The sequence below is a fragment of the Rattus norvegicus genome, chromosome 6 (assembly GCF_036323735.1).
Source record: "Rattus norvegicus strain BN/NHsdMcwi chromosome 6, GRCr8, whole genome shotgun sequence".
Taxonomy (NCBI): domain Eukaryota; kingdom Metazoa; phylum Chordata; class Mammalia; order Rodentia; family Muridae; genus Rattus; species Rattus norvegicus.
In genome coordinates, this window is record NC_086024.1 from 36,455,398 (window position 1) to 36,478,645 (window position 23,248).

The window sequence follows — 23,248 nt, forward strand, 5'->3', positions numbered from 1 at the left end:
ATGTCTACGGATTCAACAAAACAGGACTTCAAAAAGTACACTTAAATATTAAACTGTGATCAAAATCCAACAGAAGAATTACAAAGCTATAAACAGAGGCATATTATACAAACATTTTTTTGAAAAGGAAGATGAATTCTTAAGGACAAGCAAGGGAAGAGGCAGGGTAATTATTTTAAGAGAAAACCAGTCAGATTTAAAGCTGAATTCTCAACAATCAAATGGAAGTCTGACTACAAGATAGCCTTAAACATCTGAAAGGTGAGGAGAATCCTAAGGTTCATCACTAGGAGTTGATCGTCTGAACTGGATTGACAACGCCCATGAAAACAAATACTTGGGCATGTATGTTAGCTTGTTTCCAGGAAAGTTTAACTAAGTAAGGCAGACCCGCCCTAAAGGTGGGCTATGCCATTCAATGGGGTCCAAGAGATGAAGTGAGCTGAATACCGGCCAACTCTCCTCCATCACTCCTTTCCCTGTGCTGATGGACCAAAACTTAGAACAGGGTAAATAACTCCTCCCCTTGGGTTGTTCTGTCTGGGATTTGGTTGAAACAATAATAATAATAAAGGACCAAGATAACTAAAGGGTAAAAGCAGTAAGTCTATTATCAAAGTAAAGAATTATACCTTGCTCACTATCTGGTATAAAAAATGGATGAGCATTAGCAAGGATATAAAATACACAGTTGACAAACATAATTTCAAGGACTATTTGGAACACTACACCCCCAAATTGCACAGTCTTTGCACATACACACACAGCATTAATAAGTGGTGTGTGGATCACTGAGGAAGTGTCAGCAAATTTATAAGAATTTAACTTTATTCAGGAAAATTCTATGATGTTGATGGAGTTAGTTTGGAGGGAAAAATGAAAAAGAAATCTTCATGGAAAGCAACTGTTTTGTGGTTGTTGGTTTGGGGGTTGGGTTTTTTATTAGTTTTGGTTTTAGTTTTTGTTCTGAATTATGGTTCATATTAGTGTAGTTTTGATTGTTGTGATAAAACATCGTGAGTCAAAATAGCAATTCAAGGAGAAAAGAGTTTGCTTGGATTCTAAGTCCTAATCACAATTCTTCATAAAGGGAGGTCAGTTATGAACTCAAGTCAGGAACTTAACACCAGGAGGCAGATGCCATGGAACAACCCAGGCTTGCTCCCTGGCTTAGCCAATCTGATTGGAGCATCTTCTCATTTGAAGTCCCCTCTTTCCAAATGACTCTAGCTTATGTCGAGTTGACAAAAATGTAACCAGCACATAGTTTAAAAGAGAAATGTGAATTTAAAATGTGAAAATGAATGATAATGAAAAAAAAACCTGGAATCATCCTGAAAAGTTTGGGAAAGAAGAGCAAATTAGGGCCAAAGAAATCCAATGGGAAGAAACAAAAAGAAATGCATTCATCTTTCCTGCAGCCAGACCCTTATGCATAGCATCATTCTCAAATGAAAGGAACCAGAGCTCTACACATGTGGCTAATTTCAGACCTAGAATGTCTCTTAGTGCAAGAGGAAGAAAATTTGTGTTCCAAGGCAAACCTTAATGGGACTGTCTTACCTAGGGTTTTACTGCTGTGAAGAAACAATGTAATGATGGCAGTATTTATAAAGGCCAGCATTTAACTGGGGCTGGCTTACAGTTCAGAGGTTTAGTTCATTATCATCATGGCAGGAAGCATGGAGTCTTGCAGGCAGACGTGGAGCTGGAGAAGGAGCTGAAGGTTCTACATCTTCTGGATCTGCAGGCAGCAGGAAGAGACAGACGCTGGGCGAAGCTTGAGCATTTGAAACCTCAAAGCCCATCCCCAGTGACACACTTACTCCAGCAAGACCACATCTCCTAATAATGCTACTCCCTGTGAACTTATGGGAGCCATTTTCATTCAAACCACTATAGGGCCAATGCCAAAGGGACAAGAGTATATGATGAAAGAGCTTCGAACAGCCCAATTTAGAAAGATCTAAATCACAATATAGGCCTAGCTGATATCCTAAAATATCAGGTAAATCTCCATGGGCCCATACTGACATAAAGGAGGGCTCAACCAGAAGAGAGAGAGAGAGATCCTGTGTAGAAGGAGCTTGGTAGTTTATATGAATAATCCCCTCAGAGGGGTGCAGACTTTCACCATTGCCTGTAAGTCTGATGAAAATGTCTGAAGACTACATCGACCTGGAGACCAAGATTTGTTTACCTCATCGCAGATGTCATGCTAATAATAAGTGCCCTTGATGACACATGGTGAAAAGGGTGGTTTCCCTCTACATCCTTCCTCCCTAGCATCCAGATCCAATATTACTCCAGACCATAACACTGTTTAAAAGATTGTAAGAAAATACCATGAACAATTCGTGACAATAAATCTGAAATTTTCCAATTAAATGTTGATGAAAGTTGATAAGATTTAATTCATAGAAAACGTAATTCTCAAGATAATGAAAGGGATCAATAAACATATACCATCTGACTCTATGACTCCATAGAGTCATGGACTAGGAGCCCAAACATTGTACAACTTATGAGTGTTCAATTTTGTCAACTTTCTTCAGGAGATATAGGAAAACATTTTAATTGCAAATAAAGTGGGGTTTAAAAGAAAGCCTATTGGCCAGCACAGTGGCACATAACTGTCAATCCCACACTTGGGAGATGACTGCTGGGAGTCAGTGACCAGTCAGGTTCATATATGAAAATCTTTAAATTAATGATGTACAAATTAACTTATATCAAGGTTGGTAACCACTAAATTGAACTACTGTGTTTGGCTTTAGGAGACAAAATTATGGAGGTGGAGGAAGAGAACAAGGAGGAGGAGGAGGAGGAGGAGGAGGAGGAGGAGGAGGAGGAGGAGGAGGAGGAAGAGGAGGAGGAGCATGGGTAGGGGAGGCAATTACCATTCCTTCAGATTCCTTCTCAGTAGACAGTTGGTGAGGACTCAGCTTGGCTCTTTTCTTTCTACAATCCTTTAATAATACACTTTTGCTGTGCACATTATACTTTTTTTTTAAGTTTCTTGAAAAGAATCTCCAGCTGAATTAAGAGTTCTATGTAAACGTCAAAAATGAGAGGAAGGAACCTGGAAGACTTCAATTCATATAACTCCAAAATAAGAAAGAGTTTAATTATATGTGAACATCCAGAGTCACAATATTAAAAATGGACACGATTGACTACAGGATGATCTAAAGCTTTCTTATGGTTCCTATATAAGTCCCTGTACATTGGATGAAGAATCTCATACAGAATGCCAAGACTAGAAGATTCAGACAATAATAAATTCAGAAGCTACAAACACTGGGAGTTGCTAAGTTTCTCCAGCAATTGGAAAACTGACAACAATCACTTTAGACTTCCCATCTAGGCAAAACCTTTAAGGGATTAAAAACCTAATGTTGATGTAGAAGTGAGGGGTGTGATCATCTGCTTCAGCATCATGATCGCCTCTCTATGTAGACATCTGTCACACTGTTCATTTTACCAAGCTCCACTCATCAATTTCCCTCAATAAAGCTGGAACAAAACATTAGTAGCACAAATGAAATGGGATTGCCATTTCCGCGTAGACATTTCAGCTGAGTTGATGGGAATATGTTAACGTCTATTAAAATGGGTACATTCCTTTGCTCCAGCAATTTCACTGACAAGGAGTTATCCTGGAGAGATTAATTATCCTATGTAAGGGAATATTCCCATATATGGGTACTGCAGCTGGATTCATTGCAGCAAAGAACTAAACAATGGGTGTCTCTCTGTAGAAAATGTCCTGAAAACAAAATTAAAACACATGCATAATGTTAAATACCATAATTCCCTTAAAAAGAGCAATTCCTAATATGTAATCTATCTGGGAAAGACTTCCAGGAGATATAATAAAATAGGGGAAAATATACGTTTCTAAAACACAGCAAAATGTGCACATTATCCTTGTATATTTGCAAAGCCTCTTCACTCACGAGATGAGCTACACACACGGAACAAATTTAAGATGTTGCCATCACTTACCTCAAGGAAGTAAGCAAAGGAAGCCTGGAGACCCAACCAAACAAAGGAAAATAAAAGCCTCAGTAAAAAGACAAACAAACAAACAACCTACGTCCCATAGCGCATGGAAAACAGTTGTGTCTGTTAAATTATATATCTGTATAATATATATGTGCATATACTCAAAAATATGGTTATCCCACTTTATGCATACCATGTGTTTTTATCTAAAATTTAAAACATACAAAAATTAAAGAAAAGCAGTTGTACAGAGGCTCCGTTACTCAGAGCACTTTTTGCCCTTTCGGAGTTCCCAGCATCCAGTTACAAGCTTAGAGTTGGCTCCTGTGTCTCCAGCTCCAGGGTGTCCAGTTCCCTCTCTTCTGGCTCCATAGGCACCCGCACATAGACACATGAATACAGAATAGCTTTACAAATACAGGGTTAAATGAAATTCTTGACATGCAGCTCCAAGTACCACTAGGTGTCAGCACAATCCCCCCAGAATTATAGACTTGTTCTTAACTATGGGAAAGCTGGCACTTTTCATCCACAAGCCCAACCAAAGCACATTTAGCTCATATGGTATTCATAAAAGGTGTTTGGATTATCAGGAGATGAATTCACTTCCTTAAAGACAGACTGTGGGCTTTATTAATAGGCAAGGCAACAACACGGCTATAATACATTCCCTATTTACTGGGATACCTACATTCTTTTATCATTATTTTGCTCATGAAGCAGTCTTTTAAAGAATATAAATGCTTAATATTCAGTAAATCAAGATGCGTTTATCACATGTGTTGCGTGGAAAAAACGGAGACAGGTTGAAACAATCACATTTATTGAATTCTTTTTTTTAACGGAGTAAGAGAACACAATGCCAATCAAATGAAATACTACAAATAAAGCAGTGCGAACTAGTACATAGACGTGCACTAGCCATCAGGAGCTTAGACAGGCACCAGACCTACTATCTCAGAGCTAAACAAGGAAGCAAGACAACCACCAAGCAGCTAACACTGCTACCACAAGCCTTCCCCTGACTCATATTTTACTCACTCATTACCAAGTTTCTTCATATCACTGTGAGAATGGAGCTAATGAATCTTCAGAGGTTTATCAGTCACCCACTTGGCCCAGTTACTATCTCACAGATTCACATATGAAAGTCCATGGATCCTGTATCATGGGAATGGACAGAACAGAGTTGGCATGTATCACAAAATGCTCACAGCCTCAGTGAGGGGAGTCATAATTGTCTGGGGCTTGTTCTGTTGACCAAAGCCCCTGTCTGTACCCATGTGACTTTGGTTTGCCAGAGTTTGGCTCTGTCTGGTAGTTGGGTTTCTCAAACAATGGTCCACAGTATCAGGTGTAAATAATCCAGAAAATCTGGGTCGTTTATGACCCAGACTTGTAGAGTCGCATGGCATTATTTCTACCCACCATACCATTGGTTCGAAGAAGTCATGAGCCTCCCCATGTCAAAGGGGAAGGAAACAACATTCTAGGTTTAGATTAGGGAGTGAACAAGTCACAGTGAGTAAGAATAAATAAGGGGGGGTTGGGGATTTAGCTCAGTGGTAGAGCACTTGCCTAGCAAGCGCAAGGCCCTGGGTTCGGTCCCCAGCTCCGAAAAAAAAAGATAAAAAGAATAAATAAGGTGGGTAAAACTGAAAATCCATGGAAGATGCAACCTGTCTGCTAAACAAAAACACATCCTTTATAGACAGACCTCGTTGCACTCAGTGCCAACAGTGTCCAAGGTCTCACTTCAGTCTGACATTAGAATAAAATCTTGGTCTTCATCACCTAACTCATGTCTACCCCAACATGGTGGCACATATTTTTAATCCCAGCACTCAGGAGGTAGAGGCAGGAGGATTGGGATTGAGGATCAACATTTTGTGAGTAGCTTAGTCCACACAGAGATCCAAGGCAAGCCTGAAGTACATACATAAGACCCTGGCTCAAAACTGACTAGAAAAGTAAATTGGTTGATTAAAATAATTTATAATGAAAAACGTCAGGTCCAGGTGCATATTGGACGCCATGATGTTCCTCGAGTACATTTCTCCTGAGCACCTACAAAACAAAGTAGCAGGTTAGCCTCAAAATCATTCAAAGGTTCTGCAAAAAGTACAAAGTAACTCTTCTAGGCATTCACATTGCAAGAATAGACACCAAGAATGCACACGGAAACAAAAGCCCACTCCTAGATTACACCTCAGTCTATACTCTGTGCTCTTGGCGTCTCTTACTACTTAAGTTCTTGGTTCCAAACACCACCCTTGCTGTCCCATTTCCATCTGAGCAGTGTGCTCCACTTGTATCGTCAGAGGCTAAATCAAGTTTGTGAAATTTGTCACAATTTATTTCAAAGCTTTGTGAGTTTCCTGTGGCTCGACTATCAGTCCATTCGAAGCCCACACGTATGCAATGCTCTCACGTCCTTTGCTGTAGGCTCTTTCTAAAGAGGCAGGCTGTGCCCTTCTGCTCATCAACAAAAAGCTCTGTTAAGCAAGCAAAGGTGGCCATCCTCCAAATGAGTCAGAGGCTAAGGCAGAAAGGACTTGAGTTCAAGGTCTGGTGGGGTAACACTGAGAATGAGATACTTTGTCACAAACAAACAAGCAACAATAACAAAAAGACTGTGAGATTTCTTTCTCTATTTTTGTAATTCTTTTTTTTTTTTGGATTTTTTAAATTTACATTTCAAACGTTATTCCCATTCCGGGTTTCCCAGCTATAAGCCCCCTATCCCCTCCCCTCCCCCTTCTTCTGTAATGGTGTTCCCCCTCCCCAACGACCCCCGTACCCCCTCCCACATTCCCCTGCACTGGGCAGGGGGGTCCAGATACATTTTATAAAACACCCAAATCGCATCTTTACTTAAAGATCACTTTCATTCAGCAACACAGAACTCATCCTGGAGGTCTTGGGGTAAAATTGTAAACGTTAGAAATAGAAGTAATTCTACTTTTATCCCAGAAAAACTATGAATCTCATATCTATGGCTTTGTGAGGAAATAAATAAACACTAGGCTTCATTTTCTCATCCTGTATTTTATCGTATGAAAATATACTACTTATAATTCACCACTCAGAAATCACTTTAATCTCGCTGCTTAATTCATTTGTCTACTTTCAATTTTCCATTTTATGATGGTAGTAATTTTTGCTACATTTCTTTCATAATGTATGCTGAAGGTACCCTACCCTATTTTTAGCCTTCTCTGATAGCCCTCTTGAGACTTGTCAACCACACCACCACCACCACACCAAGGCCTTTCAAGTTTCTGCCCTCTGTTCAACGAAAACTCAGGGCAGCAACTCAACCCTGGTACCCAAACCTGCTTAGTCATCATTTCCGCATATGATCTTCTTCCAAGACATAACAGGTAAAAATAGCGATAAAATTATGTTTACACCTTCTGTAAAGCAGACACAGACACAGACACAGACACCTTCAGACAGGACACAGCAGTGTGTTTGTTTGTTTTTGTTTTTGTTTTTGTTTTTTAGCTCTACAATGTCTGAGCCTCACCTAGAGATACCAGAATAGTCATAATAAGATCTGTGTGTGTGTGTGTGTGTGTGTGTGTGTGTGTGTGTTTGTGTGTTGTCATGCTGCAGATCACACATTCCACATGGAGAGGGCATGTGTAAGGTACTGCTTTAGCGTGCATGACAACCTCAGAACATTTCGAACTTGGAGTGTTCAATGTTAACCAAGTTCCCAATGAGCAAGAAAGATGTGCATTCCCTCGTGTGAACGAGCTCACAAGTCTTACATCATCACTGAAGGCAATGTGGGACAGGAGATGGTGCTGTAACTCCTTTTGAAAATTAAAATCCTCCACACCTATCTATCATTAAAAAAAATGGCCTAGGGGACAAGAGTTCTGCTGTCGATGGGCAATAGCAGAGGGAGGAAGCACTAGGGGCTTGCAGCACTTAGACCCATTTTTGCTGCCTGTCACATCCACATCAGAATATTGACAAAATCAAAGGTGAATAAACAAAATCCAAAGGGAACACATTGAACAGTAATCGAAATGACATTGGACTCATTGATGCCTATTGTCGTTGTTTTGATGTGGAGACGCTGGGAGATGACTTGGAGGTGGGGACATTCTTGCTGGTATTCAATAAAAATGTTTCCTCCACCATACCCGAATTGCGCTCTCTCTCTCTCTCTCTCTCTCTCTCTCTCTCTCTCTCTCTCTCTCTCTCTCTCTCTCTCTCTCTCTCTCTCTCTCTCTCTCTCTCTCTCTCTCTCTCTCTGTCTCCCCACCTCCTTCTCTTCCTCCTCCTCCTTCTCCTTCTTCTTCGAAAGTAAGAAAAGTAACAATATTACCCCAACTGGTTGGAAGGCAGAACTCCATAGCTCCAGTCCACTACAATGCCTAAATAACTATATCTCCCCTACTCAGTAAGACAGTGGTTCTCAGCCTGTGTTTGTAATTCCTTTGGAGAGAGTTAAATGACCCTTTCAGAGGATTACTTATGGCCATCTGATATTTACATTATGATCAATAATAGTAGTAAAATTATAGTTATGAAGTAGCAACAAAAATAATCCCATAGTTGATGGGTCGCCACAGTATGGGGAACTGCGTTAAAGGGCTGCAGCATTAGGAAGGTTGAGAACCACTGCAGTACAAGATAGATGTATTCTGCAGAACAATGATTCTTAAAGAGTCGTTGAGTCCCCAAAATCCATTCTGGATGTCTGTGAGACAAAACTACTTTCATAGTAGTAGTAAGATGTCACCTGCATCTTTCATTCTTATTTTCAGGGACCATGTGGCATGTGATATAGAAAGAGACTGAATGAATAAAGGAGTGTGAGAGACAAGATATACTCTAAATACAGACCCGAAGGAAACTACTCTGTTAGATTACTGATTTTTATTATGCTTGGTTATATATATGTAGGTGGTGTGGGGTGCAGGTAAGCCTGTTTAATCTACAGAGGCCATGAAACTCGAGTTACAGGAGGTTATCAACCACCCAATGTGGGTGCTGAGAATCCGACTCAGGTCCTCTAGAAAAGCAATACATGTTCTTCACCACTGAGTCATCTCAGTGTGTGGCAGATACAGCCTGGTCACTGCACTAAAAGCAAACTGAAATTCTGTGTTTGGAGTAATGCTTCCTCGTTCAGCTCCCAGACCAGACCGTGGCCGTTCAGTCTGTATCCTCCTAACAAGGAATGAGAGAGCTATTAAGCTATTAGCATGAAAAAAAAGAGTAATCAGACAAATCCACCAATGCTAAATGTTCTGATTCATTCTCTCTCTCTCTCTCTCTCTCTCTCTCTCTCTCTCTCTCTCTCTCTCTCTCTCTCTCTCCCCCCCCCCCTTGGTTCTTCTTCAGGAGTTCCTAAAGGAAGAACTTCCAGTCATCTCTGAGGTCTTTCACCATTAAATATGAGTGTCCAAAGAGATATTTAAGAAAAATCTATAACAAAACAAAACACAAAATAAAACCACTAGTACAAAGAGAATAATCAACATTGATTAAAACATTTTACCTCAGTAAAACAAAACCTAGGTCCACAAAAGCAAGATATTTTCTTAAACAATTATGTGGCATCCCAGGGTCCCAGGGATCCAGCTCACGTACTTTTAGTGGTATATAACGTCCAAGAACAAAGCATGCCCTGGGTGACTGAAAACAAACCTCTTGTGTAGTAGGAGGAACTGATACTAAAATCTGTTTCCCTAATTGGCTCTTGCTTTGGTCAATAAAGAAGGCAGAAGCTAATTGCTGGGTGAAAGGGAAAAGGTGGGACTTCCGGGTCCCAGGCAGAAGAAGAGCGAGGCAGGGAGAGAGAAGGAAGGTTTCGGGGTTGGGGATTTAGTCAGTGGTAGAGCGCTTGCTTAGCAAGCGCAAGGCCCTGGGTTCAGTCCCCAGCTTCGAAAAAAAGGAAAAAGAGAAGGAAGGTTTCAGGCCAGGCTTTGGAATGAGAAGGACCCAACAACCATGTAAGGTCTTGGGGCAGCCAAACCCCAAAGCCTCTACCACCAGCAGATGGATGATATAGGCTAGCTGATGATAAGATTAGGGCAAGAGCTTCATCGCATAGCAATTGTGTTATTCTGGCAAGTTTAAAAATATAAAGCTGTCTAGTGTTTTTCTTCCATGGAGCTAAGGTAGTCAGGAGAAAGAAAGAAGGCGGAGCCATTGACTGCAGCTTGGCAAAGCAAGCTGGAGGAAGAGGTAGCTGATGAAGCACAGACAGAAGCTCCCAATTCCTGGAGGATGGTTGCGTTCGATCCTGGGCTAAACTGAGTGGAACAAAGGGAACCAGGAGAGGTCGGAGTGCAGGCTGACTTGGTGGAGCTAAGTCGGGAGTAGGACCCATGACATGACGCCGCCAATCTCAGAACTAAACCTGAAGTGCGCGAGCCAAGCTCCCGGGAAGGCCGTAGTGTGTTTTTTAAAATTACACACATCTCGTGTGTGCTTGGGTTCATTTTGCCACCGTGTCACACCCTTTATCTTCCTTCAAGCATTGCATGCCCTCAGCTTATAGGGTCGTATAAACAATTTCCATTATCTGATCCCGAGTAACTGTAACAGGTTACGTCAAGCTGTGCAGATGGCTGTGGAAGACAGGAAGAGACTGGTGCCCAACATTAAAGTCTGGATATCCACCACGCCCATCTCATGAAGGCGGTGCTCACAGTGTGGCTCTCAGACGCACACCATCAACAGCCAGCGCCTGGGCCAGGGGTTCTCAACCTGTGGGTCTCGACCCCTTTGATGTCCAAGCCAGAGACTCTGAGCAATAGAATCCAGACATCTGCTTTGCTACATCTTCTGGTGCATAAAAGAAAGTCTGAAGCCTCTCACCAAGAAGGAACCTGAAGCCTTGGGGGAGAGGACTGCATGCACGTTTACTAGAGGTGAGCAGTCATTCTCTGTATCCTGCAGGGGTATCAAGTCAACTGCCTCACTGCTCAACTCACAGCTGTGTTGGTCAAGACTGAGCTGTGGGTATTAACTTCTGGCCAGGAATGAGAACGGACGCTGTGGAAATGGGTTCACTGTAACCACTGAGAATGATGGTATCCCCAAAGCAGGAGGAACCAAGAGGAGGCACAGCCCATGTGAACACTGAAACGGGGCAAGGTGGATGGGAATTAGCATGTTTAATCCATGTGAATATATCATGCTGTTAATCACAATATTCCCAGTGATGAGGCAGAGAGCAGTCTATTTAATGTCAACTGTATAAAACAAAATCTCTTATACCTGGTAAATGGAGACTTGACTTCATCAGTACGTTGAAGCCACTACCTCTTATCCAGTCCTGGCACTCACTGAGTTCACAACATTCATTCTAAGCCCAATATATATATATATATATATATATATATATATATATATATATATATATATATATATATTGGACTTTAGAGAGCTTGTATGTACAGATGTATGTATGTACCTATGTATATAGATATATGGTCTCTAACAGGTCCTCTTCCCCTTTCCCTGGTTTTGGGGCACCTCTCTCCAACTACTAAGACCCTGAGTCTAAAAATTTCAAATATACACTCAAGATAAAGTATTTTTCATCTAAATTCCTTAACTTTAGCTTCTGTTCCTAGTCTGTCACTCTGGCAGTTTTCAAATCAGCTATAGATTTCACCAGCAACCCCTGAGCTCCAGATCTTCCCATGGAATCTGCATTCTAGAGGGCTCCAAAGCAGCTAGAGCAGCTAGAGCAGCTAGAGCAGCTAGAGCAGCTGGAGCAGCTGGAGCAGCTGGCCCCAGATGGTCCAGACTCGCACACTGCCCCAAGGCTGCCTTGCTTCCCTCACCCCAGATGGTCTGCAAAGCCAGGACATTGAATGACAGCCTGCTCTTCCCTGAAGTGACCGACATTCCAGCGTCCTTAGGTTCCTAACAATAACACCCCACCTTCAGCAGGGAGCAGCCAGAGAAAATGACACCCACTTAACCAACACCCACTCATTAATAAAATAAAAAGGTGAGAATGAAGGGCTCTCTAACAGACCTAACTAAAAGTCACAAACATGGCACCATCAGGGCTAGCCCTTCTTCCTTTCCTCCCCCTTGCCAAACCCTTGGATAGCATTCCTAGTCCTCAAGGTCTATTCCCTTATTTGACCACTTCCTTTTTGCCTAACTAAAAATCCAAAATCCAGCAATCAAACCCCATTATTTGGCTACGTAGGCTAACCCATTCAATCAGGACTTGCCAACTCACACAGACTCCCCACTTATCTCCTTAAAGCCTATTCCCGCACAAACACATGCCATGTGTCTTTGTCCAATCCAGAGGAACACCCCCTCAGCCACACAGCCCACCTCTTGTCCCTCCGGAGTAATAAGTCTCCTTTGGTGTCTGAGTTTGTTCTGTGCCAACTCTGAAGTCCCATTACACACACACACACACACACACACACACACACACACACACACATACATTTGTTTTTTGAGGCAGAGCTATACAGTGAAACTCTGTCTTAAAAAAATTTAAAGCAGTAATATCAATATAAGCACTTTGCAATTGTACTGGAGTTCAAAACTACTAAAAATTAGAAAAAGTTGCACTGATAGAAAGATAAGATGAATAGATAAATTTTAATGAGAAAAACCAAACATCAAAATTTTACTTAACACTTCATTCAGAAAAATGTAGAGTAAAAGTGATTATTGTTAGAAAAAAGATCTAAATAATTTGTATTTAGAAGTGTCAGCATTATTTCTCGTCAAAACAGAGCTTTGGAACATGAGTGGTTCATGGCTATTCTTCCCAAAATATCAATAATCTTAATCGGTTTGCTAATGTTTCTCATAATATTTTCCAGATTAGGCAATTTTATCTAAGTTTGAATATGTTTCCATGGCTGTGATGAGACGCTGTGACCAGAGGCAAACTGGATAGGGAAGGGTTTTTTCAGCTCACACTTCCATGTTTTATTGCATAGCCCATCACTGAAAAAAACCAGGACAGGAACTCAGACAGGAAGGGAACCCGGAGGCAGGAGCCAATGCAGAGGCCATGGAAGGGTGCTGCTCACTGACTTGCTTCCCATGCCTTGCTCAGCCTAATTTCTTATAGAACGCAGGACCACCAACCCAGGGATCACACCACCCACAATGGGCTGGACCCTGCTCCATTGATCACTAATTAAGAAAATGCATTACAGCTGGCATTTACAGAGGCATTTTCTCAGTATCATTTTTTCCTTTCCGATGACTCTTCCATCACATTGATATAAGACTGGCCAACACAGAGAGTATAGGATGACGAGCCTCACTTCCTAACCAGCACCCATTCTCAGCCACAAATTGTGCGTGGTACTTTAGGATAGCCTCCAGGAAAAACAGCAAAGTGGACTCGTCCCCTAACATGCATTAGTGTGAGAGGTTGTCCTGTGCTTTACCACTTTCATTCGGCTCTGGAACAGCTAAAGCAAGATGGACATACACACTGTCCTATGTATCATGAGGCTCCACCTCCTTCTACTGAAAAACAAAGCAGAAGTATATGTTAGAAATTTCAAATACTATGTGGCTCTTACTGAGGATTAATCAAGATTTATGTGTGTTACCACAAAAGGGATTATGTTTCTTAAAAACATGATAAATTCCCAAAGTTGTTAGCAACAAGACACTCAGGGAGCTGAGAGAGGAAAATGGCAAGTTCATTGCTCCTGGAGCTGGACTTAATGAGGTGATGTCTCAAGACAAGATAGCAAAAGAAGGCACATAGCTCAGTGGCCAAGTTGCTTGTCTGTATAGGCAAAGCCCCAGGATCAGTCTCCACTGGTGGGAAAAAAATAGAAATGATTAAAAGTCACAAAATGAAAGGTAAAAAGAAAAACAATAGACAAGTTACACAGCTTCATTTCATACAACAACTAAAACCATCTCACCATAATCACTTAATACCTTTCCACCTGGGGAAAAGGTATCCATTCTGCTCCTTTGATTATATTCTAGATAGTTGCAACTATGAATGGCTCATTATCAAAATTCCACCTTCAAAACAGAATCGTTATCATGACGCTATCCATGTAGTAAGTACTATGTTAAAACTGTGTACATTTTTGAGTATGTGTCTGTGTGTGCACACATATGTGCAGGTATTCACAGAGGCCAGGGGATGATGCCTGACCCTCTGGAGCTGGAGTTACAGCTGGGTTCCAAATTCTGGTCCTCTAGAAGAGAGACTGAGTCACCTCTGCATTCCCTGTGCACTTATTTAATAAGTAAAAGATTTGAATATTCAGGCTTTTGATCAACGAGATACTGAAAGTCATTCTATCCTAGGTGAAGACACAATGTAACAGCCTAACAGCAGGGTACCATTTCTGCAGGAGTATGGTAGCAAAATTAAACTCTTTGTTGTTATTGCTGTTGTTGTTGTTGTTGTTGCTGCTGCTGCTGCTGCTGCTGCTGCTGTCGTTGTCTGTGAGACAGGGTTTCTCTGTACAGCACTAGCTGTCCTGGACCTCACTCTATCCACCAGGCTAGCCTCAAACTCACAGAAATCTGCCTGCCTTCCCTGAACTGGCAAGAGTCAGCAGGAGAGACCAGGGCCAACAAGAAAGCCAGGAGGAGTTCTCCACTGTACTTCTCTTAGCAAAGCAAAGATCAGCGAAGCCTTGACACTAAGAAGCTTTGCATAGCTGGCTCTACCAGCAAGCCCCAAGCTCCTCTAACAGTCTGTTGAGTCCTATTTATCCTCCCTCCAAACATCAAGTGTCCTCCACAGGTCTTGCCTCACAACTTGTCTTGCCTCAGCACTTGAGTTTGACTTAACAACACTCCATGTGAGTCTGTCTCGGCTGACTTCTCTGCCAATCAGCCTGAGCCCATGGAAGCGGCAGGAAGCTGCAGCACACCACCAAGAGCTTTTGGTGCATTCGAAGAATCTTTAACTGCATGTCCTTTCCTGTGCTGGCTTTAGCAGAATATCCTTTCCCTTGTGTCTGCCGCACCAAAAATGTTCCTTCACGAGTCTGCCTTAGTCTTTCACCTGTGTCCACTTCAGTGAAATGCTTCTCCATGTGTCGTGTCTGCTTTAGCAAAACATCCTCTCACTCGTGTCTGCTTCAGAACATGTTTCCCCCAGCAAAATACCATCCAACACAACTGACTTTCCCAAGACTCCTTAAGTTTCCACTTCAGAGATCTGTCACAATATCCCAGTGCCCGTACCAGTTCCTGAACTAGTCAAGGTTACCATTGCTGTAATGAAACTCTATAACCGAAACAACTTGGGGAGGAAAGGGTTTATTAGGTTTATACTTCCTCATTCCTGTTAATCATCAAAGGAAGTCAAGACAGAAACTCACACAGTACAGGAACCTGGAGGCAGGAGCTGAAGAAACCATGGAGAGGAACTGCTTACTGGCTTGATCCTCATAGTTTCTCAGCCTGCTTCCTTATAGCACCCAGGACCACCAGCCTGGGAGTGGCACCATCTATGCTACATACCCCCTCCCTGCCCCCATCAACAACTAATGGAGAGAAGGCCCTATATGCTTGCCTACAGCCTGATCTCAGTGGAGGTTCCCTCTTCTCTTACGCCTTTATCTTGTATCGAGTTAACATACAACTCTTCAGCACAGCCGTGTTGCTTTGGCAGCTCCCAGAATCATGTGCATGACAGTTAAATGCTGTGTCTTGAGAAGCCCGTGGCCAGCCTGCCTCCTAAGTCCTGGGATTACAGGAATGGGCCACCTCACCCTGCTACAACTGTTTTCCTTTAATCCCCAGCACGCTGTTGCTCTATGAATATCCATGCCTAAATCTATACTAAAATCCTTTCTAATAAACCCCAGCCTTGCTTCAAAACAGTAGCAAATGTGAATAAAATGACTTGTAATCCAGACAAACTGGGGCATGTGTTAGGTCCCCACTTGAACATTAGTAACAGCTTCCATTGTTACTGTTGCGGTCCGTATTCAGTGAGAGAATGCGTACAACTTAACACAGTGCCTGGAACACAGGGAACCACCCACTGCTACCAGAGCCATATTTACCTAATATCATAATGAAGGGTTTAAAAGAAGGAAGGGGGGCCAGTATCATAGCACTCATCAACTGAGATCAATCTAAATGTGAATTCCCAAAAAAATGTTATAATGGTACAATCAGTAACAGCAAGACATTTCTTCTCACTGAGAAACTATAATCTGTGATGCTGTGAGTCATAGTTTGGGATATAGAGGAAGCATTATTTCCAAGTCTGAACAAACATTCGTGGACAAGGAACATCATCACCTATAAAGTCCACAGTAAATAATCCATAGAGAAAATTAATAAAATGCAAATAAGGAAAATCAGACAATAGCACATAACATGATAAAATCTTAATATTTAGAGTCGGTTTTATGTCTAATGGCTTAAGAGAAAATACACTACAATAAGTTTGTTCGATACATTTTAACTGACTTAGCAATATGCTAGAAATACTCTCAAAGGCGCCTGGATATATAATTGATCTGTTACAAAATAACGTGCATGTTAGAAAATTGATTCTTTGAAAGGAGTTGGAGAGCTAGCTAACCATTTGACCTGAACTCCTACAACCTCAGGAGTTTTATGAAACTTCTGATAGCATAAAATGCCACGCATGTGTATATGCATGTAGTTGTATAAATTGTTACTTTTACTGAAATCTAATGAATTCCTCATTCAGAAATGGTAAAGATGGCAAAAACAACAGCCCAAATTATCTTGTTTGTTTGTTTGTTTGTTTGTTTGTTTGTTTGTTTGCTGGTTGGTTGGTTGGTTGGTTGGTTGGTTGGTGGGTCGGTTGGTTTGTCTGTTTAGACAGGGTGTTTCTACGCAGCTCCCGCTGGCCTGTTGAGAGACCATAGCCACAATACACTATGCCTATCTCTATCCGGATTCCTAGTAAGGATTTGTCTTTGTGATATGGTATGTTGAATCTGAGCAATTTTAGTCCACTAAAAACAAAGAATCAGAAATAGAAACTCCTTTAAATACAGAGACTTACTTTTCAAGCGTTCTACTGTAATTTTTTCGTTAGCGCCCGCTGCTTTTGAGTCTATTGTGTAACTCTTTTCTTGGAGTCCTTCAGTTGATAGGTCTTCACAAATGTTTCCAAAGCAGTCTGTGCTGTTCTCTAAAGGATCAGGTACTCCGCCAGACAGAGATGCTACACATATCCCCAACAGAACCGCACTTTGGAAGTTAAGTTTCCCACTGAGGACTTGTCTTCTCAGTTTTAAATTTCCAGAGTATAATTTTTTACTGGCATGGCTTTTCTTTAGGAGGTGCCTAGCAACGTTTCTCCTCTTCATACGTTTCCTCCTTTGTAGCTTTTGTTTGTTTCTGCTATAATTAACATCTTCTTTTTTGTAACAATGTTTGTCCAACAGTGAGCAGATGGTACGGCTCTGCCGTTTATGCCCGGCTTTCATACATCCAGGAGCAGTAATTCCGTCAGGATGAGCTGAATTCTTAGGATGCCTGGCTAGACCAGATGCCACTAGCGTATCTGCTACACTGTCGTTCTCCTGAATGACATCCACTTCGGATACTGCTCCAGGACCATTCTCCCTGAACTGAATAACTAATCCCGGTTTGCTTCGGCAATCTTGGAAAAGCTGTCTGACTTCATTAGTCCACAGTTTCCCCATAGCAGGCAGGACAAAATAGAGGCCACATGGGTAGCTCAGCCTTGGCAAGTTCATAATTTTCTGAGGTACAGATTTAAGATTCGTTGCTTCTGAATAAGGTACATGAACAGAACGTCCAAGGTCGCTCAAAACGAGATGTAAAGACTGATCTGAAACTTCAGAAATTTCTGCCCTGCTCCTCCGATCTTCCAACTCACTTTTGAACAAGCAACTAGACCCAGGAATCATGTGCTCTGAAGGCAATGCTTGCAAGGGCTCTGGTACGTCTGAAAGCAAGGTAAAGAGGTGCTTCATTATATCAAAGAAATCCTCTAACTGCACACAGAAGTCTGAGAGGTCACAGACCGCAGTGGCAATGCCGGAATATCGTTTACCATTTTGGAGTAGCGGCCAAACAGATGGCAGGATTGTACATGGTGACCAAAGTGTCTGGGGCTCCAGACCAAAAACAGTACCAGAAGATCGCTGTTTTCTCTGTTCTTCTACCTGAGATGTTGCTACATTTAAACACCCCAAAGGCAACAAGCCATTTACCAAAAGGTCCACTTCCCAAGTGTAGTCGGAATATTTCAGAGAAAGGATGCTCATTTCCAAATGAGCAAATAAACACACAATGAACTCAAGGGTAGAATGTGTGAACCAAAAACATTTATAAGGTACTCCTCGTCTTGGGCTACTTATGATCTCACCACTAGGTGCTTTTAATAATGCTAAATCAGATGTTTTCTGATTTTCTGGTAATGTCACATGAAATTTCCCAGTCTCTGAAATGTAAATTGTTTTGCTTTCTTCAAGCTGTTCATGTCTCAACAGTTCAAAAGGATTTTCACCCAGCTGTTGGGAGAATGGGAGAAAGGGCATGGACCCTCCACACATATTTACTCTTCCTGTCCTCTCATTGTCGGCTTCATGGGGACTAACTTTGTGAGAGATGGCCTGAGGCATCTGCAATGCTAACTTCTGTGGTTTAGGACATGGTGACCATCTCAGCAATTTCTTGATGACACATTTATCGCCACAAGTTATATTTACTTCCCACTTTTGATCAGGTGTCTTCCAAACTTCACAAAAGACTGTTCCCTTCATTACTGAGGCAAAATAATTTGCAATTTTGCTTTTACATATTTCAATGGGCCCATCCCATCTTACCCTATGAAGAAAAGATCCAATTCCCAGCCGGGGGATAGTTAAGAGTTCCCTGTTAATTGAATAAACTTTAGATCCATTTACTATGGCGGTATTACCATGATCAAAAACTTCCACTTCAAAGGACCCCTCAGCCAACACATTCTTAGTAACACCTCTGGACGTGGCATGATCATTACCGTATTCTGCGTGATCTCTCACCAGAAGGGTCAGACAGTTCCGGTTTTTCTGGCTATCTGTCTTTTCTTTTAGAACATCAGTGAGTTCTGTGGCTTCATTTCCATTCTCAGTAGATGCCATATGAAAATTGGCTGGATGATGGATTGTGGGTGCAGACCCCTTAATCTGGGTACTCAAGTCAATGTGGGTTTGAGGAATGTCTGTGATTGGAGGTCTAATAAGGACTTGAGGGCTTTGAGGAGCTGATTGATTTAAATCTTTGGTAAGTAATTTTGATACCCTCTCTTCTGAGTTGGGGCCGGTGTCACTGTCTTCAGGAATGTGTACAGACCCAGCGGCAAATTTTATATTTTTAAGTCTGTCCTTCGAGGACTTCTTCACTTTGCTTTTTGGCATGGGTTCAACTTTACAACAAACTGATGATTTCAAACTCCTGCTGTATATGCTTTGGGGACGCATCCATCGATCTGTTTTGTTTGCAGGATGTGTTGCTAGGCTAGTTTTATTTATTGCATTGTGGCAACGCTTGCTTTCTGTGTTTTCTTTCAAAGAAACAGCGGATACTCGATTTAACCTCTGATTCTTTCCCACACACCAGGCTTGTTTAGAATGCTTTTCTCCGTAAACATTAAGTAGCAATTTTATTGTCTGATTTATATGTTGATACCCATCATATAAGTCTATACCAAGCTGCCCATCCGATTCCCTAGACAGTATTACAGCTTTTAATGGTTTCCCTAAGAAATTGTCTTCAAACCATCTATTGATTTCTCCTGGAATATCAATATCTCTCAGATCTGACAGAAAACACTGAATTGCTTGCATAGGAGTAAACAGCAGCTCGGGAAACTGGTCAGAAATGGCGCACAGCATATTTTCTTTGACCAATTGCTCATTCCCGTAGTCCACAAAGTAAACGCAAGTGTCAGATGCTGAAGCTGTTGGCTTCACTAAGGCTCTATATGAGAGCCCATCCTCTATGTACTGAGAGATGCACAGTCTCATTCTGTTCCAGTCATATTTTGAACACATTTTGAGGTTAATCATCTCTGTGATTCTTGTCTCCAGCATCTCTAAGTCTTTGCTGTTTCTACAAAGCTGGCAATAGAACCTTTTGGGACTATACACGTGAGATATATACACATCTTCTTCACTTCCGATCTTTACGTCAAAGGAAGAGTAATAGTAACTGTAGAGGCTAATTGAAAATGGGAGTGGCCTTGAGAATGCGCTGTGGTGGGTGGAGCCACGGCGAAGGAGAAATTCATTTGCACTGGTAAATGGGGATTGTAAATCCACTAAATTACATAGGCATCTAGGGTGTATGAGGACTAAGGCATACACGATACAGGTAAGTAACCCTCCACATGAAGAAATGAAATTTCCAAAGTCTCTGGATGCTTCTGCTGTCCAGTCTAATAGCTTATAAGTAATGGGCTCAACTAAATAGTTGAGACAGCATCTGAAAGCCTGGGCTTCTAAAGCAAGAAAATGTGGGTTGATAGCACAAAGGTCTTTAATGAACACTCGCTCTTGGTTGCCATAGTCAACAAATATTAGTTCAACTTCTTGTTCCGATGCTTGAGTCAAGATGGCAGCCCGGTACCACTTCCCATCCCTGGAATGCTTAGCAACACAAGCTACCTTCCCAGTCTGATATGGCTCTGGGTGGATGCTATAGTATGCTTGAATTTGTTCCATCAGCAGCTTTAAGTCTTCTAACTTACACTGAAGCTGGCATGAAAAGTCACCAGGGCCATGACAGTAGGAACAGTTGACTTCAAGAAGTTTGCCTGGTTTGAACACATATTCCTTATAAGATTGTGATGGGTTGGGTTCAAAAACCAAGTTGAAAGAAACTTTTAAATCCAGGAACCTGCACAAAGATGAGATGTTTCCTTTCAGCTTATTGGAATGATACCTCTCAGGCTCAGGTCTTTTGACAGGGACAGAGGTCACGACACTTTTCTCATGAAGCGTATTTAGCTTTAACACTAAACGGTCTCTTACAGATTTGTGGAAACCCGACGACGGTACCTCTGCAGGTTTTGCATGTCCGGCTTGTAGCATCAGAGAGACAGCATCAGTATTCTCGGGAGCTTCGACATTCTGAATATTCACCATGTATTTGTCATCTCTTTTCCTTATAACTTGGAGCAAGATTGCTTTGTTCAAAACGATTTTTTTAAAGTAATCTGTTGCTGCCTTTATCCACACTTTTGTCACTGGAGCTATATAGGCCAGTGAACAGTGCACGGCCAAGGGAGGCAACTCACAAAATTCTGGAAGCAATATTTTGGCATCAAAAAGCGATATGGAGTGAGTACTTCCATAGTCCAGGAGGTAAACATTAATCCGATAGTCATCCACTTCTGTGATGATGGCTCGGTAGAAACATCTATCCTTGCTGTATCTGGCACAACAGAATAGTCCAGGTCCAGGGTGTCTCAGAGTTAGTTCATCATTTTCAGGTTTGTTATAAAACATATTTATAGTTCTCATTAAGTCTTGAAATTTATTCTGATATTTATTAATGCGTACCCAGAAATTCGATGGGTTCAACACGTTCACTACAAACGCTATGTAGGTAGATTCGATCTCCATTTTTACTGTTTTAATAGCAAAAGCTGCTCTTAAGTCATCCTCTTTGTTTAGTCCACCCGCTGGCTGCTGAACATCAACCACGAAGCTGTCTGTCCTGTAAGTGCCTGCATCGTCCAAGGCTTTGGAAATGTCTGGCTCAAATGCAGGACAGTGTATCTGTGTGCTCCTGGTCCTCTGCAGACACTTAGCATGAGCTGCAGATTCTTGAGGCTGTAAAGTCACGTAATACAGACGTTCGTCCTCACTGAAGCAGTCAATGCAGGCAGACACTACGTGTCCCAAGAGGGCTTGCTTAAATACAGTCAGCTGTTGTTTCCTTACTTCTTGGTCTGGGCTGTGTAAATATGTCAGGGAGCACGGAAAAGAGAACAACGGTGCAAAGACAAAATCCTGCTTCAGTTTCTTCACGTGGACGGAGGGTACAGACTCGCTGCCACCGTAATCCATGAACCAAATTTTTACTTGATTATCGGGCAAGACCTGCTGGAGAATCCCTCTTTGCCACCGCCCATTTGTCCCTTTAGCAACACAGAGGAGTCCAAAATTCTCACACGCCGGGCTGTTTTCTTGATCACCTGTGTCGTAATGCAAATTCATACGCTCTGTGAGGTCTTCTAGCTCTGGAATCTGCTTAAGTAATTGACAATAAAATTTACTAGGGCTTAGTGCAGATGACACTTTGATGCTGTCCAAACTTCCCACTGGTAAAGATGGCTGGAAATTATCTAAGACATATTGCATATCAAGTGAAGTGCTCTTGCTTCTTGACTGCAACACCGGTCTTTTATGTCGTAGTAAGTCTGGCATTGGCTGAGGGATTTCCTTTAAAGTTTCCACAATAAGACGAAACGTATCCCTGTCAACAAATCTTCCTAATTGTAATTCAAGAACCCCAGATATAACTTTGGGTGCCTCAAGAAGAATCATTTGAAGGGGCAAAATAGTTTGCATATTGCCTTTCAGCTGTATTCCTACTAGTGACCTGAAATAATTCAGAGCTTTGGGAGACCATTTCTCTCCAACTGGGAGTATGTTGGCAAAGATGCCAAATATGACTCTGGGCGGGAGCTCAAATATTTTTTTGTAAGCAGAGGCTACTCGAGTACTATCAACTGTCAACTCGTCTCCACGATCAATGAGCAGCACTGTGTAGACTTCATTCTTCTTTCCCAGGACTCTTCCTCTCTGCCATTCTCCAGTCCTTTCCTCCACCAGGCAAAACTCATCAATGCCCAGGTTATTCGCCACTTTGGGGATATACTGTATTTCCCTCTGCAATATGTGATAGTCGAACTGACACTCACTATTATTTTTGCCTTGGAATTTCACAAGAATGTCCTTAGGAAGACACTCAATATGCAAAACTGTCAGATCTGCATCTAAAAGTGTTGGCAATAAAGATGTAGAATCCATTTACTAAAACAAACAAACAAAAAACAAGTACAAATTAGTTTCTGATAGATGCCTATCAATATTACATAAACTTCATCTTATATAAATTTGGTAAGTAAATATAAAACATCAAGGTAATTCTATAACTGTTTCTACATTTATTTGGGGATGGGGTGAGACATAAATGGAACTCAGAAGACAACCATGGGAAGTTGGTCTCTCCTACTATGTAGGCTCTGGACATCAAACTCGGATCACCAGGCTTGGTGGCA

At 41.7% G+C, this 23,248-nt stretch overlaps 1 protein-coding gene across 2 annotated transcripts in view; it reads right to left on the minus strand.

Annotated features, from left to right (window-relative positions):
• Positions 1 to 5,886: 5,886 nt before the first annotated feature.
• The window catches only part of Tdrd15 (tudor domain containing 15), a 76,172-nt gene continuing 58,810 nt past the window's right edge, over positions 5,887 to 23,248 (minus strand). For both annotated transcript variants that reach the window (XM_039113128.2, XM_006239876.5), the window contains exons 2-3: positions 17,009 to 23,000; positions 5,887 to 6,075 (exon numbers count right to left, since the gene is read on the minus strand). In XM_039113128.2, the coding sequence (XP_038969056.1) occupies positions 6,017 to 6,075; positions 17,009 to 22,997 (6,048 nt within the window). In that variant the 5' untranslated portion in view covers positions 22,998 to 23,000 and the 3' untranslated portion in view covers positions 5,887 to 6,016. The remainder of the gene's footprint in view (positions 6,076 to 17,008; positions 23,001 to 23,248) is intronic.